General features: G+C 39.6%; 1 protein-coding gene across 11 annotated transcripts in view; it reads left to right on the forward strand.

Moving 5' to 3' along the window:
- The window catches only part of Mpdz (multiple PDZ domain crumbs cell polarity complex component), a 147,356-nt gene that overhangs the window by 39,612 nt on the left and 92,281 nt on the right, over positions 1-15,463 (forward strand). For all 11 annotated transcript variants that reach the window (XM_021161141.3, XM_029476874.2, XM_029476876.2 and 8 more), the window contains exons 4-10: positions 4,218-4,430; positions 5,365-5,504; positions 6,692-6,905; positions 7,226-7,354; positions 8,787-8,996; positions 12,201-12,315; positions 12,624-12,712. In XM_021161141.3, the coding sequence (XP_021016800.1) occupies positions 4,218-4,430; positions 5,365-5,504; positions 6,692-6,905; positions 7,226-7,354; positions 8,787-8,996; positions 12,201-12,315; positions 12,624-12,712 (1,110 nt within the window). The remainder of the gene's footprint in view (positions 1-4,217; positions 4,431-5,364; positions 5,505-6,691; positions 6,906-7,225; positions 7,355-8,786; positions 8,997-12,200; positions 12,316-12,623; positions 12,713-15,463) is intronic.

Genomic DNA, 15,463 nt, shown 5'->3' on the forward strand with positions numbered 1-15,463 from the left:
GTCCACAACACGAACGGTTCAACAGAGAATGGCAGTTCGAGCTGAAGAGAGAGGAATCTAGACGGGGCAGAAGAAAGAATGGGGCCAAGACGATTTCATGTTCAAAGCCCGCCTTTTTAATTCCAACATTCAGTTATAAAGGAAGGGGGAGGGAACCCAATTTCCCACCAAGTAACTCGGGATCCAGTAGCAGGACGAACACGTGTGTGCCTCCAAGCAGCTAAGCCGACAGGGTCCAGCAGTGGGCGTGGCAGCACGAATGAGCAGGAAACTCCACCCTTGAGCAAGCAGGTTCAAGCAGGTGGGGGAAGGGAGACCACATTTAACCATGGACCTTCTACATTTTGGACCTACTCTCTTAAGATTAGGTTCTTTCTGTCCCCACATTTATTGTTTTGTTTTGTTTTCTTTTTCCCCCCCTCCAAATCTAAATCAACAGGTAAGTATGCATACATGTGTTCTGAAAACAATCACTTTTTATGCCCTGTTTGTTAGGTTTTTATTATTTATTATTTGCTTATTTATGTAGCGACAGAGTCCCTTGACTCCTGATCCTCCTGTCTGTCTTTTGTTACTATTTCAGGAGTGTGCAGTCCTCTGGCTTATGTCTTAGGTTTTAGTCACTCTGTTCATCTGTGGTTCAAGAAAGGGGTTTCTCTTCTTTGGTGACAAGTTCAGGTTTTCTCTGCCTTGGATGACAGCAATGTCACTGTGATGTGCTGTAGTCAGGAGTAGTGGATAGATGGCAGTGGTCTCTGCTTTCGTATAGTCCTCTCCTTCATCGTGTGCTCTGGCTGCTGCTCTGCTTCTCATTGTTAGAGCATGCTAGAATTCCTGCTCTGCTTTCTTCTTATAGTTGAATATGCTGTGCTTTGTAAAAAAGGAAAAGAGCCAAGGATTTGTTTGGCAGAGGCACAGTATGGTGAGGAGGAAGAAGGTGCCTCTGTGGGCCCTTGCAGAGGCATCCCTTCCTCCTGAGGGACCAGCCATAAGAATAGAGTTTATTTAGGGCATGGAAAGGGGAGTTGAGGAGGGAGCGGAGACAGGGAAAGGCATGGGGTGGGGGGAGAAGAGGAGATAAAAAGAGAAAGAGGAAAGGCTGGCCAAGAACATGTGGAGGGGGAAGGGGTTTGGAGAGTGAGAGAGCAAGGACATGGAGAGAAGGGGCAGAGTAAGAGAATACAAGGGTAGGAGAGCAAGGAGGGGTCAAACAGCCCCTTTTGTTACCTGGCTGTTGCCAGGAAACTGTGAGGTAGAGCCTAGAAGGAGTGCTAACATTCATCTGTTTTGGTTTAATTAAAAAAGGAAAACCTACAATAGTAGACAGGCACCAGGCAATAAAAAATACAATGAAATACTTCTAGTTTTGTACCTCATACTAGAAAATTTTATTAATTCTTTTAGAATTTCATGCAAAATATTTTGATCATAATCAATCACAAGTTTCTGAACTCATTCCAGATCCATAACCATTCCCTCCTCATCCTGCTTTGTGTATTTGATATATTACAAGTCTGTTTAATCTTGTCTGTGCTTAGACAGAGGAGATGGTGAGACAGGAATAGAGTCCGTTGTGAATTTTAGCTACTTCCTTCTGACTTTGGGGCGATGTGTCTCTGGGAAACCCAAGAAATGGGAATGAGGATGTTGGTCCAGTCTTAGGAGACTTGGCTGTTTCCTTGTGTCCAGGGTCTGTGGAACCAAGTGTGGGCAGGAAGGAGCCAGTCCAGTAGAAGCATCTGTGTCTGTGAGAGTCAATTGAGCATCTGTGGGTTGCTTCTCTGGAGCTGTTCTGGATGTAGATTTTGAGTAAACACCTAGATTTGACAAGATGCTGAAACACACACACACACACACACATATACACACACACTAAAGTTTAGTATGCTTGGGAGAATACATATTTTCTCTTAGGTGTACATTTGAAATCCTTAGGTCTTGGTGGTTGTGTTTTTCTCCTAAGAATATACATTTTCAAATTTAAAAACAAGTCATTTGATGGTATAACTAAATTACAGTTTTAAGGCTGTTTTAAGTAGATAACTGTGGTACTCCATTTAGATGAAACTTCAGGAACAGGCAAGAAACCAGGGAAGTCCCCAGCTTCATTAGGTTCTTAAGAGATAACTTCACATTGCAGTGGTGCTTGTTCTCCAAAGACTTTAGTCTTTCAGCGCCCTTGACCCTGGTTCTCTAACATGAGAGCTTGTACTTCAGTGTTAATTTCTTATAGTGAGACCATCTATTCCTGGAATTGGGTTTGTTCACTCTGGCTTACTGTAGCTGAAGTCCAAATATTTTTCCCTATGCAAACATACCATAGGCATTAGGTCCTAGTGTGTGGGATCTTCAGCCTGTCACAAGTTTTATTATGCCATCTGCTTCAACCTGAGCAGCGTGTCTTCTGCCAGCAGACTTCCCTGAAGTTGCCATGGCTGGGGGAAAAAAAAACAAAAAACAAAAAAAACCAAAAACAAAAAAAACAGTCTTGGCAAAAGAAGCTTGCTTTTGAAAAATAATAATTGATCATGCCTGCTGTGGATTGTAAAATAAGCATTTGATAGAATTCCCAGAAGCTTCCTCCCTCTTTTTCATGGGTGACTAAAGATAGGTAATATAATGGCACAATTTTCGTAGCTTTGGTGGCTAAGTACATTTTCTGCTTTATTTTTAAGGATAGGTGTACACAAACTCGTGTGTATAGATTAGGGACACTGTATAGAATATTTTCACAGAGTTCATCATTGGATGCTCCTCACCTCTTGTTTTTATCCTGGAGTGGTACTTCAAGTGATTGTGTCCTGTGCAGCACACAGAAGTGACAGCGGCATGATGACAAAGCATCTTGGTCACACAGTGTTATTAGTCATTGGACTTTGTCTGACCCATCATCTATGAATTGTAGCTGAATCTAGTGGAGGATTTGTGGGGAGAAATGTTTGTTCTGCAAATATATATTGAAGGCCTGCTCTGGGCCAGGCATTCCTCTAAAGGACAGAGACAGTCACTTGAAGGAAACAGAATGGCTGGACCCTTCCACTGGCCAGTTTTACATTTTAGTTACCCCCCAGTGGCTAGAAGGGAAATGCTGTGACAGTGAGTGTATATCAACAGCATGGACTTGATGTCCTGGTTAGCATTACGTGCCAGTTTGACACAGCTGAGCATCCACTGAAAGGGGAGTCTCCATTGAGCACTCGTCCTTATTGTTTGCCTGTGGGAATGTCTCCATTTTCCTGATTGGTAATTTATGTAGAAGAGGCCAGACCCCTGAAGGAAGTACCATCCCGTGGGCTGGTGTTCTGAGCTGTAAAGGAAAGCTAGCTAAGCATGAACCTGGGAAAGACTGAGCTAGAGACCAAACTGCCATGTTGTTCTCTTCCATGGTCCCTGCCTCCATGCTCCTGCCTGGAACTGCTGCCCCTCTTTCCTTTAGGGGTGGGTACTGATGTAAGCCACAGAACCCTTTTTTCTCTCCACGTTGTGCTTGTTCAGAGTGTTTTATTATCACAGGAACAGTATAGAACTAGAATAGGGGCTGTGAAGAGAAGGGACAAGGGCTGCCAGTAGAGCACCTGTTCCATGTGGGATAGGTTGTCATGGATAGGTTGGATAGGCACGGGTGAAGTAAAGAACGGGATGTGAGTGTCTTTACCTGGCTGGTAGTGTGGAGCACCTTACTGCAGTGTCAGGTACCGTGAGGAGGTCAGCATAGCTAAAGCCAAGGGAGTGAGGAACAGGGCAGAGCTATTTTGAACATAACACTGATGCATCATCCTGACACAGAGTTGTAGACAAAACTGCAGAAGTGCCCTGTTAGGACTGACTTCTTACACTGCACAGTAAGGATTGACTGTCTGTATTGCACAGGTAGGATTTACAGCCTACACCTCTTAGTTAGGAATGGCCACTTACACTGCTCAGTAAGGATTAACCATCCACACTACACAGTTAGCATTGACTGTCTACAGTGCTTTTTTTACTTGGAGCCATGTAATGTTCTGCTTTGCAAAATGAAATGATCTGTTTTTGGTGTTGTTATTGCAGATATAGCAGGAGCTGGTCAGATTGGCAGGTTAATGTTTTGAGAATCCTAATCCTAAAGTTAAAGAGGAAAGTGGCTGCAAAGCCACTCTCACTTCTCCCATCACTGCTGGACCACTGCCGATGACGGAAACACACTAGAATCATTGCTAATGATCTCTGCATCCTCCTAGGTAAACATTGCTACTTTGGCAACTGCAACTGCTGACCATGCCCACACTCCTCAGTTCTGCTCTGCTATCATTTCTAACCTGCAAAGTGAGTCACTTTTGCTGTCTCCAAATCATGGGAACCTGGAAGCCCTTCCTGGACCTGGTGTTCCAGCTGTCATGGATGGCAAGCCTGCCTGTGACGAACTTGATCAGCTCATCAAAAATATGGCCCAGGTAATAGTGTTCCTCCCTGTGAGTTAGCACCGGATGGATTTAAAAAGGTCTTCAAGTCCTGGATAATTTGAGGAATGCATTAGTAGTTATAACAGCTGAACAGGTTTATAATGAAAGAGTTTTATGGAAGTTTGTCTAGTTCAGATGTTTCTATTACATATTTTATTTTATTTAATTTTTAAGATTATAGTACATCATTTCACCCTTCCCTTCCTCCTGCCAAATGCTTTCAATTGAATGGTTTCCCTTTTTTATTAATTACATAATGCACATGCACACTCACGTACACATGTACACATGTTGGGTAAAGGAATAAAATGTGAATACCTGGCTGGTAGTGTGAGTACCTGGCTGTATGAGGTACAATGGAGGCAGCATAGCTGGAGGTAAGGGGATGAGAGACTTTTCTAGGGATAGGGTGATTGGGACAAAACAGTCAAGAATCTTGTTGACACATAATTCCCCTGTGTGAGCGCATGCACGCACGCACGTGTGTGTGTGTGTGTGTGTGTGTGTGTATTCGTAAGTACATAAATAAAACCTACTCAGTCTGTATAATGTTCCTTACATGTTTATATTTTCAAGACTAATCATTTGGGAAAATGGTTACATTTTAAATTGAGTATTTTGTGCTATAATCCAGAAATACTCTTCTGGAGAAATGAAATGTTATATTTTAAGTGACAAGTACTAAACTAACTGATCTTTCTCTAGTTCCTTCTTTTTAATAATCAAAGTAATACCCCAAGGAGACAACTGCCACAAGAAATAATGTTTCTTGTTTAGTTTAGTTCCTTTCCTATGTAGCCCAGGCTTGCCCACAATTCTCTTATTCTCCTCTCTCGGTCTCAAGAGCTGAAATTAAAAATATACATCATTGCCACCAGCTAGTAATTGGCTCTTGATTCTGTTTTCTATTGTGTTTCCTGAACAGGGTCGCCATGTGGAAATATTTGAGCTCCTCAAACCTCCGTGTGGAGGCCTCGGCTTTAGTGTTGTTGGGCTCAGAAGTGAAAACAGGGGCGAGCTGGGGATATTTGTCCAGGAGATTCAGGAGGGCAGTGTGGCTCACAGGTGAGATTGCCACAGTGACTCCTTTGTTCTAAATGTACACACAGAAGGGTTTTGATCACTGCAGGAGGAAATGTATGTAGAGAAGAAGCTGAAATAGTCAGACATTAGCCAGGTTTTAGAAGCTGTCATACTTTGAAAGTATAAAACAAGTCTATTCAAGTGAGAGTCACAGGGTGAGTGAGATGCTGGAGTTCTGGCTGTGCAAGTGTGAGGACTTGAATCTGGATCCCCAAGACTCTCATAAGAAAGCCAGATGAGGAAGCACACATCTCTAACCCAGTACTGGGCTAGCACAGATAGGCATATGCCAGAGTTTGTTGGACTACCAGGGTTGCCAAAAAATAAATGAGAGACTGTCTGAAAAAATGGGGTACAGAGCAGTAGAGGAAGACACTCAGTGTCTACCTGTGGCCTTCCTACACAGGTGCATATACAGTCACGCACATGCATGCATATGCCACACACATGAGAGTAGCTTTTAAATAGTCATAAACTAATTATATTTTAGTAAGTTAAGAAACAAATGTAATCATATTTTCATTGTATTTTTATTAGATATTTTCTTCAGTAAATGATTTTACTATAGTCTTTTAACAGTTTCCTGTGTAGATGCTGATGGGTCTTTGTTGTTTTTTAATATTTATTCTATGTATATGTATACACTGTAGCTGTCTTCAGACACACCAGAAGAGAGCATCGGATCTCAATACATGGTTGTGAGCCACCATGTGGTTGCTGGGATTTGAACTCAGGACCTTCAGAAGAGCAGTCAGTGCTCTTAACCACTGAGCCATCTCTGCAGGCCCATTTTCATTGTTATTATTGGACTTCATTTTGAATAAAAATCACAAGACCTGTCTCATTATAGTTTGAATTGTGTTTTATTAATGTAGCCAGAGTAGGAAGAAATACATAATTTCATTTTTAACATAAAAGACCATCTGTTATTGAGTGAGTTATCAGTGGTTGATGAAAAGAGTCCTTTGTCAGTGGTTCAGATAGCATGGAATGGCCACAAGCACAGGAGCCAAATCATGCACTTTTAAAAGTAGAGTTTCAGGTGCAAGTTATAAAACTATGTGTATTCTACACTAGGATTTAAGTGGCCTGAACACTTCAGGGCACAGGAACTGTCGTTTTCTTGAGAACATTCCCATCTTTCATCACTCCATTTCCTCCCTCGATAGAGATGGCAGACTTAAGGAGACTGACCAGATCCTCGCCATCAATGGCCAGGTCCTAGATCAGACCATCACACACCAGCAGGCCATTAGCATCCTGCAGAAGGCCAAAGACACCGTGCAGCTTGTGATTGCCAGGGGATCTTTGCCGCTGGTCTCCAGCCCACGGATTTCCCGCTCTCCATCCGCAGCCAGCACCATTTCAGCCCACTCGAATCCAGTGAGTAGCCGAGGATCAGGATCGGAAGGCGCCACCTCTGGTCTTTTCAGCTGTGCCCACCTCTAATGTCTGCCGCTTCCCCAGAGCTCCTGCTGGTTTGCTTGCTTTAAGGTTTTAGGACTTTTTATACTTATTCTTTTATGTAGTCCTACTTGGTGTCTATTTCTGATAACTTCAAGAAGGGTCAGATTGATAGTGGTAACAGTCTGTTAAATGGGAAGTATACTAAATGAAAAGCCTGATTTGGTTAGTGCTCACGGTTCTGTATGAACTCAGTATTTAATACAGACCATTCACTCACCACAAAACTTTCCTTCTAGATGCACTGGCAGCATGTGGAGACCATAGAACTGGTAAACGATGGGTCCGGCCTGGGGTTTGGCATCGTAGGAGGAAAGGCAACTGGTGTCATAGTGAAGACAATCTTACCTGGAGGAGTAGCCGACCAGGTGAGCCATTACAGATCCGTTCTGTTGTTGTTAACCCGGAATTAGGGCTTCATCATAGAGATTTTCTGTTTAATAAAAGGAAAATTTGATCAATTAAGACCCCTTCATTTTATTGGACTGGCTTTTAAGTACTCTCCTATACTTGGAAGAGAATACTTTGAACATAGACATGGATTTTGCTAGAATACAATTGTAGGCAATGCACTGCATACCCAGAAGAACCACAGTCGGAACCAGGCTGATGGCTCCAGTCCCTGGAGAAACATCTACCCTTTGTTTGGTAGTTATATATTTGTGAACCTTGCAGCTGTTCAAAAAGCACATTATGTAAACAGTGCATTATTACTGAGGTAAAACCTACCATGTTGCTCCTTTAGTGCTGGGTCTCTGGTGCATCTTTGTACATGACACATAGCCCATTTTTCATTTAGTTTGTTGACATGTTGTTGCTTATAAGGTGTGCCATTTTTTTGTGTGTAGGAATTTGATGTGTTTTTTAATCTGTGTTTAATATTTTTAATCTTTTAGGGTTATAAGGCTATTGCTTTCACTAATAGATTTGAACTTAAATTTGGAAGTTGAGTTCATCATATATCCTCATGTTTATGAATGAAAGCTTAGTTAAACAACAACTCTGTAGTGATATTAACAGTAAAATAACATTTAGGTATCCGATGACCTCTAGCAATAGCAAGTGAACTTCCCGTGCTTGAGAGAAAAGGACGAACCATATATATTTCACTAGGAACTAGAAAATACAAGTACATTCAGCTTTAAATCCAAAATTAAATGAAATGTCAAAGGTAATTCTTAATTGGACCAGCCACTGCCAGGTATTCCTCAGTCACATGACACTAGTAACTGCTGTGATGTACAGTGTAGAGCAGTCTGTCATTTCAGGTTTTTTTTTTTTTTTAATATTGTTCATATCACTCTCTTCTATCTTCATTTTCCTTTCACTAGAATATTGTCTGGAAATTCATTCTTTGCAGTATTTATAATTGAAATGGCAAGATAGAAACTCTTGTAGAAATTCCTGTATTTTCTTGTGTTCTATAGCACATTCTAATTAATATGAGCTGTATTTGCACAATGATGTCATACTTTATCTATGCTTAAAGAAATTTTTTTCTTGTTCCTCAAAACCAAAAATCACAAAAACCATCCTTTATTTTCATGTGAATTTTAACTAGAAGTCAAACTGGGAAAAAAAAAAACCTAGCTATTGACTTAACAAATTATCTGTAAGTTTCATTTGCTTTTACAACATTGGATGTCAGAGGACAGTTAATAGTAAAATTTAATATTTAACTTTATATGATTGACATGTTCTATTACTGGCATTTGTATTATTGTCTTTAGATCATTAACACCTTTCAACTGCAGTTATAATAGGAGTGCCTAATTATTTGAATGCTTTTTTTAAAATCAGCATGGGCGATTATGCAGTGGAGACCACATTCTAAAGATTGGTGACACTGACCTAGCAGGAATGAGCAGTGAGCAAGTAGCACAAGTCCTTAGGCAGTGTGGAAATAGAGTTAAGCTGATGATTGCCAGAGGTGCTGTAGAAGAAACGCCAGCATCTTCCTCTTTGGGCATCACCCTCTCCTCTTCCACGTCTTCTACTTCAGAGATGCGAGTAAGTAGTTGAAAACCATTGATGTAAAAGAGTAAATGCATATTTTGTTCACCAGATGTAATTGTTGTCTCTGAAGATTACTGCGGAATAAGTTCACCCTTTCTAGTTCTTTCTGAACTTTGGCTGACTGGTTCAACTCAGCTGTTCTGCTCAAACTACTCCTACCCTCTAAGCTGATTCAATCTGGCTTCTCTCAGCCTCTCATTGAATCCCTGTGCTTGGCCTTAAACTAACTCTCCCAATTTGTTCTAACCTGGCTCCTTATTCTCTGATTTTAACTGCTTCTACTGACCTTCATAAACTCAGGAATAAACTCAAATCCACTGCACTGCACTCCCTGCACTGACTCCAGCTGACTGACTCTCTTTCTCCACACTGCTCTTAAATAGCATCACTGTTTTGTGGTATTCTATTGAGAGTTGGATGTATCCCATCTCTGATTCATTCTGTCAAATCATTCTGATTTATCACGTTGTCTGCCCCTCAATTAGTCTTCATGTTCAAACATAGCTGCTTCCATACACCAAGTAACCTTACCTACATTGTTTGGGATTAAAGGTGTGTACTAAGGACATGTCTGCATTTTATCAAGATCATACTGTAATACAGAAGGTCTTTGGATATGAACCCTTGCCTGAGCAGCCATGTTGCTGGATTAAAATTCCTCTACATAAAGGTCTAAGCAAACAGCATTCAGATGTTTATTTAAAAGTTAGATTTACTGATACCTGTATGTATTAAAAGAATTGAACAAAAAGCATGTGTAGAGATGCTAGTGTTCTATTTATTGAGAATTCCTCACTTAAAGATTCTAGGAGGTCATTTCACACTTTCTGTAAGCAACCATTTTATAAGGATATTTTGAAGCACATATGAAATTTTAGTGTTGTACTGTTCAACTGCCTATAATATTTAAGTCTATCTTTGTCTTACTTAGAAGCCTCTTTGTAAACTGGGCCATCATTCTAATCATGAAAGTTAATCTTTCATTAACTTCTCTGTAAATAGTTTCTTATGTGGCAGATGGGGATTGGGAGCCATGATGGTGGGAATGGATGAGGCTTACGAACATCCCTGTGTCATTTCTTTAATCTGTGTAAGCTATGGACTATTAACAGAACTATGATGAGTGACTGTCATTGTAAATACTTGTTTAAAACAGTAGCCATGTTTTGCCATGGCACATTACCCATGATTTATCAGTGTACTGTCCCATATTTGCCCTAAATTTGACATGAAAAGAAGTTGGACATTTTCAAAATTCTTGAATGTTAAAATTTATATCAGGAAAAATAACAGAAAAAAAGTAGTATCAGTTGGTTTAAGGTCAGAAGACTACAATGGATAAAATAAAACAAACACACCCAAAAGTGTCTTAATCATTTTAGAAGCAAATTCTACCCATTTCTAGATAAATTTTCCAACAAATTCCAATCCTGTATCCATTTTTCATATGTGTAAAATATCCACATTTTCTTTTATTAAAATTGCTCTAATCAGTTGGTGTAAATTCTTTTGTTAATAAGCTAACCTCCTCCATAAACCCTTTAAAGCTTTATTAGCCTTCTTGAGATTTTCATGAGTCTGTTGTTTTTAGGACTGGATTTGGTTGCTATTTTTACAGAGAGAAGAAAGCGAGCTTGTTTAGGGAAGTGTTTAAATGCCATTCTTTTGTGGAAAACAAAACCTTTTATTCAGCAATATATAAATGAATGCAGTACCAGAAACTACTTGATGTAATGAAAGCTTAGGACAGTGTCTATTCTCTGTGTATCATCATTTCTGAAGCTTGTGCCCCGTTTAAAACCATTCGATAGTCAAATTGCCACCCTCTAAAATAGCACTCGGATAACTTATTAAAAATAGAAAACACATTTGTTTCAATTGAAGCAGATTTTATCCTGTCATTTTCTTGTAATTATCTAAACTTTAAACTTTTGCGAAGTTTGCACAGATAATTATGTGCAATGAAAAATAAATCCAACTTTACTTGTAAAATTATACTTCATTTAGGTGGTCTGTCAGTGAGATAACTGTTTACATAAATCAGGAAATGTCAATGATCAGTCCCAAGCTGCAAGGCCATTACATTAAAGCCCATTGCCTTGAGGTTTTTGTAGGGTTGACTGGAAGGTCTGCTGACATCACACCAATGTATAGGACCAGTGGCTTATTGATAACATCATGTGTCAGCTCACTAATGTTTAATTGAGGGAGTCTTCTTTACCTGTGGTCCAACATGCAATTAATTGTAACTATATTAGTATATATTAAAGAAGGCTTAGATCCAAGAAAGCTCTTCTCAGATACCATTCCAGAATGGGAGGGTGCCAGTGTTGAAAGGCACCCTTTCTTCATGAGTATCTTCAATTTGCAAAACAATGTAAAAGGGCAATGTAAAAACCATCCCTGATGCCATTTACTTTTTTGAAAAAATAAGTCACCAGCTTAGTTATAACATGGCTGCAGGATAGACTCACTCATATTCATGGTGTTAGGATAAAGTAAAAATTGTAGGTAACAGTGCGAACTCTCTTGTGGAAGCTGAGGCCCTATGTTGTATACTCTTACATACTATACATCATTTATGAACAGGATCCCTTCAACCACAATGTTGGAATTTGAGCTCTGTCTCCCAAGATGTTTGTCCTTGGAAACATTTATATGCCTTCTTCCTCTGGGGAAAGATCGATAAAATTGGACATCTTACTGGCCTACACATGATGTAGGGAATTCTAGATTGTTAGAAGGAGTAAGAAATAAAGAAATTCCGAGTATATTTCAAGACACTGTTCAATAAATGGCAGCTGGTCATTACTGGTGGCTGTCTAGAAAGTGATGTTTAGAAGGATTTAAGTGGTAACACTAAATCAAAGTTTTGATATCCATTTAAAACATGACTTATTTGAACATTAAACATCCCAGCTCCTTTAGAAATAGATATATCTGAAAATACTTTATTAACAGGAAGCTATTTAATCTTTAACATTTTGTCTATATAGTAAGTTTGTCTGATGAGGGAAGGCTCAGCTTTCTTTTCTACATTCTTTTCTGAATGAAGATGCAGTGTTCTGTCTGTATTGTCAGGTTGCACAGCACAGTTAGAGATGCCTTAGTGAAATGGAGTCTTTGACTTTAAAATTCGACCTTAGTCTTTCTTACATGTTGATTTATTTAAAGATATATTTATTGATACTTCTTTAGGTTGATGCTTCTACTCAGAAAAATGATGAAAGTGAGACGTTTGATGTGGAACTCACTAAAAATGTCCAAGGACTAGGAATTACCATTGCTGGTTATATTGGAGATAAAAAATTAGGTAATATTAAATCCTAAATATTTTCTAAGTGTTGCAATTTTCTCTTAATATCTGTCTTATGAGATATTCAATCATTATATACTTTCTGTTGTTGAACAAAGTTGTTGACAGCTTTCTTAGAAATAATTTGGTGTAGGTGATTCTGATATGATAGGCTGAATAATTGCCTTATTCTTTGTCCTAAATGTCTGTGTGGCTCGTCACTAAATACTTAGTCATAATTAGGATTTTTATGTAGAAGGCAGAAGATGGCTTTTCTTTGTGTGTGCTTTATAAATAGTGAAAAAATTACTTATTTCTAATCTTAGAGCCTTCAGGAATCTTTGTAAAGAGCATTACAAAAAGCAGTGCTGTGGAGCATGATGGAAGAATCCAAATTGGAGACCAAATTATAGCAGTAAGTTACACACTTAATAATAGTTTTTGCAGTTTTCGTGATTAAGAGTTGTGTTCTCAGAGATTGGAAAGATGGCTTCATGGTTAAGAACCTGAATACTCTTCCACAGGACCTGAGTTTGGTTCCTAGAACCTGTGTTGAACAACCAAGAGCCACATCCACACATATGCATGTAGATCATAAAATCTTGTGATGAAGAAATAATTTGTTATCTATGTATCTATATCTGTCTGTCTGTCTGTCTATCTATCTATCTATCTATCTATCTATCTATCTATCTATCTATATCTGTCTGCCTGTCTGTCTATCTATCTATCTGGGTATATATGGTATGCATGCATTTGTATGTGTGGGTACAGTGCATGTGTGCCAGAGGCCAGGGGTCAATGTTTGGTGCATTTCTCTATAGTTTTCTATGTTTATTTATTGGGACAGTGATTCTCACAGAGCTTGGAGCTCATTGGTTGGCTAGACTAGCAGGCAAGTGAGTTCCATGGCATGGCTCTGGCTCTGGCTCCTCCTTGTTGATGTTAAAGACTACACAGCCGTGCCTGGGTTTTATGTGGGTACTAAGGATCTGAACTCAGCTCCTCATGCTTGAGACTCAGTTTACCTACTGAGCTGTGAACCCAGCATTCTGATTTTACTTAGTAAAGAACTGCATTCATTGACATTTTTTGTTTGTATTTGTGGTGTGTGTGTGTGTGTGTGTGTGTGTGTATGTGTATGTGTGTATGCACACAGGTGTGTCTGTCTGCTGGTGTTTGCACATATGGAGGCCAGAGGTTGACACTGTGTGTTTTCTTCTTTCCTCTAGCCTTATTTTTGAGACAGGGTCACCAATTTTCTAGACTGACTGAGCCCAGGGATTTTTTTCCCCATTAATGTATTTATTCACTTTATATCCTGATTACAGTCCCCCTCCAGTCCCATTCATACAATCCCCCACCCCCCATTATTTAAGCCCTCCTTGGGTACCACACCTCCTTATGGCCCAGGGACCTTCACATCTCTGTCTCCTAGCAATAGGATCATAGACGTGTACCACCATACCCAATCTTTTCACATGGGTACTCTGATCCCAACATAGGTCCTTAAACTTGTACAGCAAGCACTCTACCTGATGAGCCATCTCCCCAACTCCAGATCCATGCATTTAATCTAGTTTTAGTGGCTTGAGATTGTCTTTATAATTCACTAATTTATTATTTTGAAATTAAATGGAACATTGGATAGAAGCTTTACTTTCCTTAAGTCAGAAATAGAAATGTGTTTCAATATAATTTCTGATGTATTTCAATTATGGCCATAATGAATTTGTTACACTAAAATTACAGTATATCTTCCTGTGTATATTCTGAAGGAAGACCTGGTGTTTACTATAGCCGGATTTCCAGTTACAGGTATTTTTTTTAAACCTTGCAGAATGACACTGTCATGTAGGTCAGCTCCTTTTAGTTCTACAAGGATTTAGGAGTGAAATAAATCCAGAAGTCTTTGATCTGTTCATTATGGTATTGTAGTGAAGTCAGTGCTTTAAGTATATGGCCAGTTTAGGTAGTTAAGAGAAAAGTAGCCCGCTCTTCAGTGGATAATAGCTTCTTCAAACTGCTCTGTGATGTAGAAACTAATTTAGGTTAACCACACAGGGAAACCTGAAGATGATATGATTTCGTAGGATTTCCAGTTCACATAGGAAAACTAAAGACTGTTAGATGCCCTGCCAGTAGGAAACCTGTTTGTTTACTCTCTCTGTCTAAACTTCTGTAACTAGAAGATCTTTCTCATTGCCAGTGTTTATTTTAATATCATTTTGAAGACATTGGTGGCAAATGCTGACTGATTAAAGATTCCTTTGTCACAACACTGTTTGTCACATAGCACAAGCCAAAGAATAGCCCAGATCCTGTTGGTAGACAGCAGGCTAAACAAAAAAGGTAGTATAAAGATGGAATGTCTTGATTTTTGACCTGCTAAACAAGGAAATTCTGTCACATGCTACAATTTTAGTCAGTCTTGAGGACAGTGTGCTAACTTAAATAAACGAGGTTTGGAGACAAATGTGTCATCCCATCCCAATGTCAGGATCCAAACTTGTCAGAGAAATGCAGGTGGGAGTGGTGGCTCTGGGGCTGTGGAGTCAGATGGTGAGAATTGTCATTCAGTATGACACTGATTCGTGGACACGATGAAAAACCCTAAAGGTTGCTACAAACCAGTCGGAAACATTTACCACTAGGAATTTGATGATTAGAAGAAGCTAAATTGGTAAGTTTTTGTTGTTGTTGTTGCTGTTGTTGCATATTTTCTATGACAGTTTAGGGAAAAAAGGATTAAGGAGTATTACCTCTGACCTTGGAAAGTCTATATAGTATGTCTCCCAGAGCGTTCCTGGCATTACAGCTGGGAATTCTTAACTGTATCTATCTTTTGAAGTCCAATTGAAAGATTAAGTTGAGCTTCCCACCTACTTGGGTAATAGCTGTGAAGACTTTCTCAGTGCATCTCTATCTCACCACAAGTGGAAATGAGCCACTGCCCCGTTTTCATTTTGAGAGTGATGGAGAGAATGAAGAGACAGCATGGATCCCTGTACAGTTATCCCAGTTAAGGTTACCGTTGCTACTGAGAAACCACCGTGACTAAAAGCAGCGTGGGAAGTGTTTACCACTCTAAAGGTGGTAGGACCTGGGAGAAATGAGGCAGACTAAAGTCTCATGCAATAGTGAGATTTATTCAGAGCATCAGACA

The sequence above is a fragment of the Mus caroli genome, unplaced genomic scaffold, assembly GCF_978045245.1.
Source record: "Mus caroli unplaced genomic scaffold, Mus_caroli_1 scaffold_6, whole genome shotgun sequence".
NCBI lineage: Eukaryota > Metazoa > Chordata > Mammalia > Rodentia > Muridae > Mus > Mus caroli.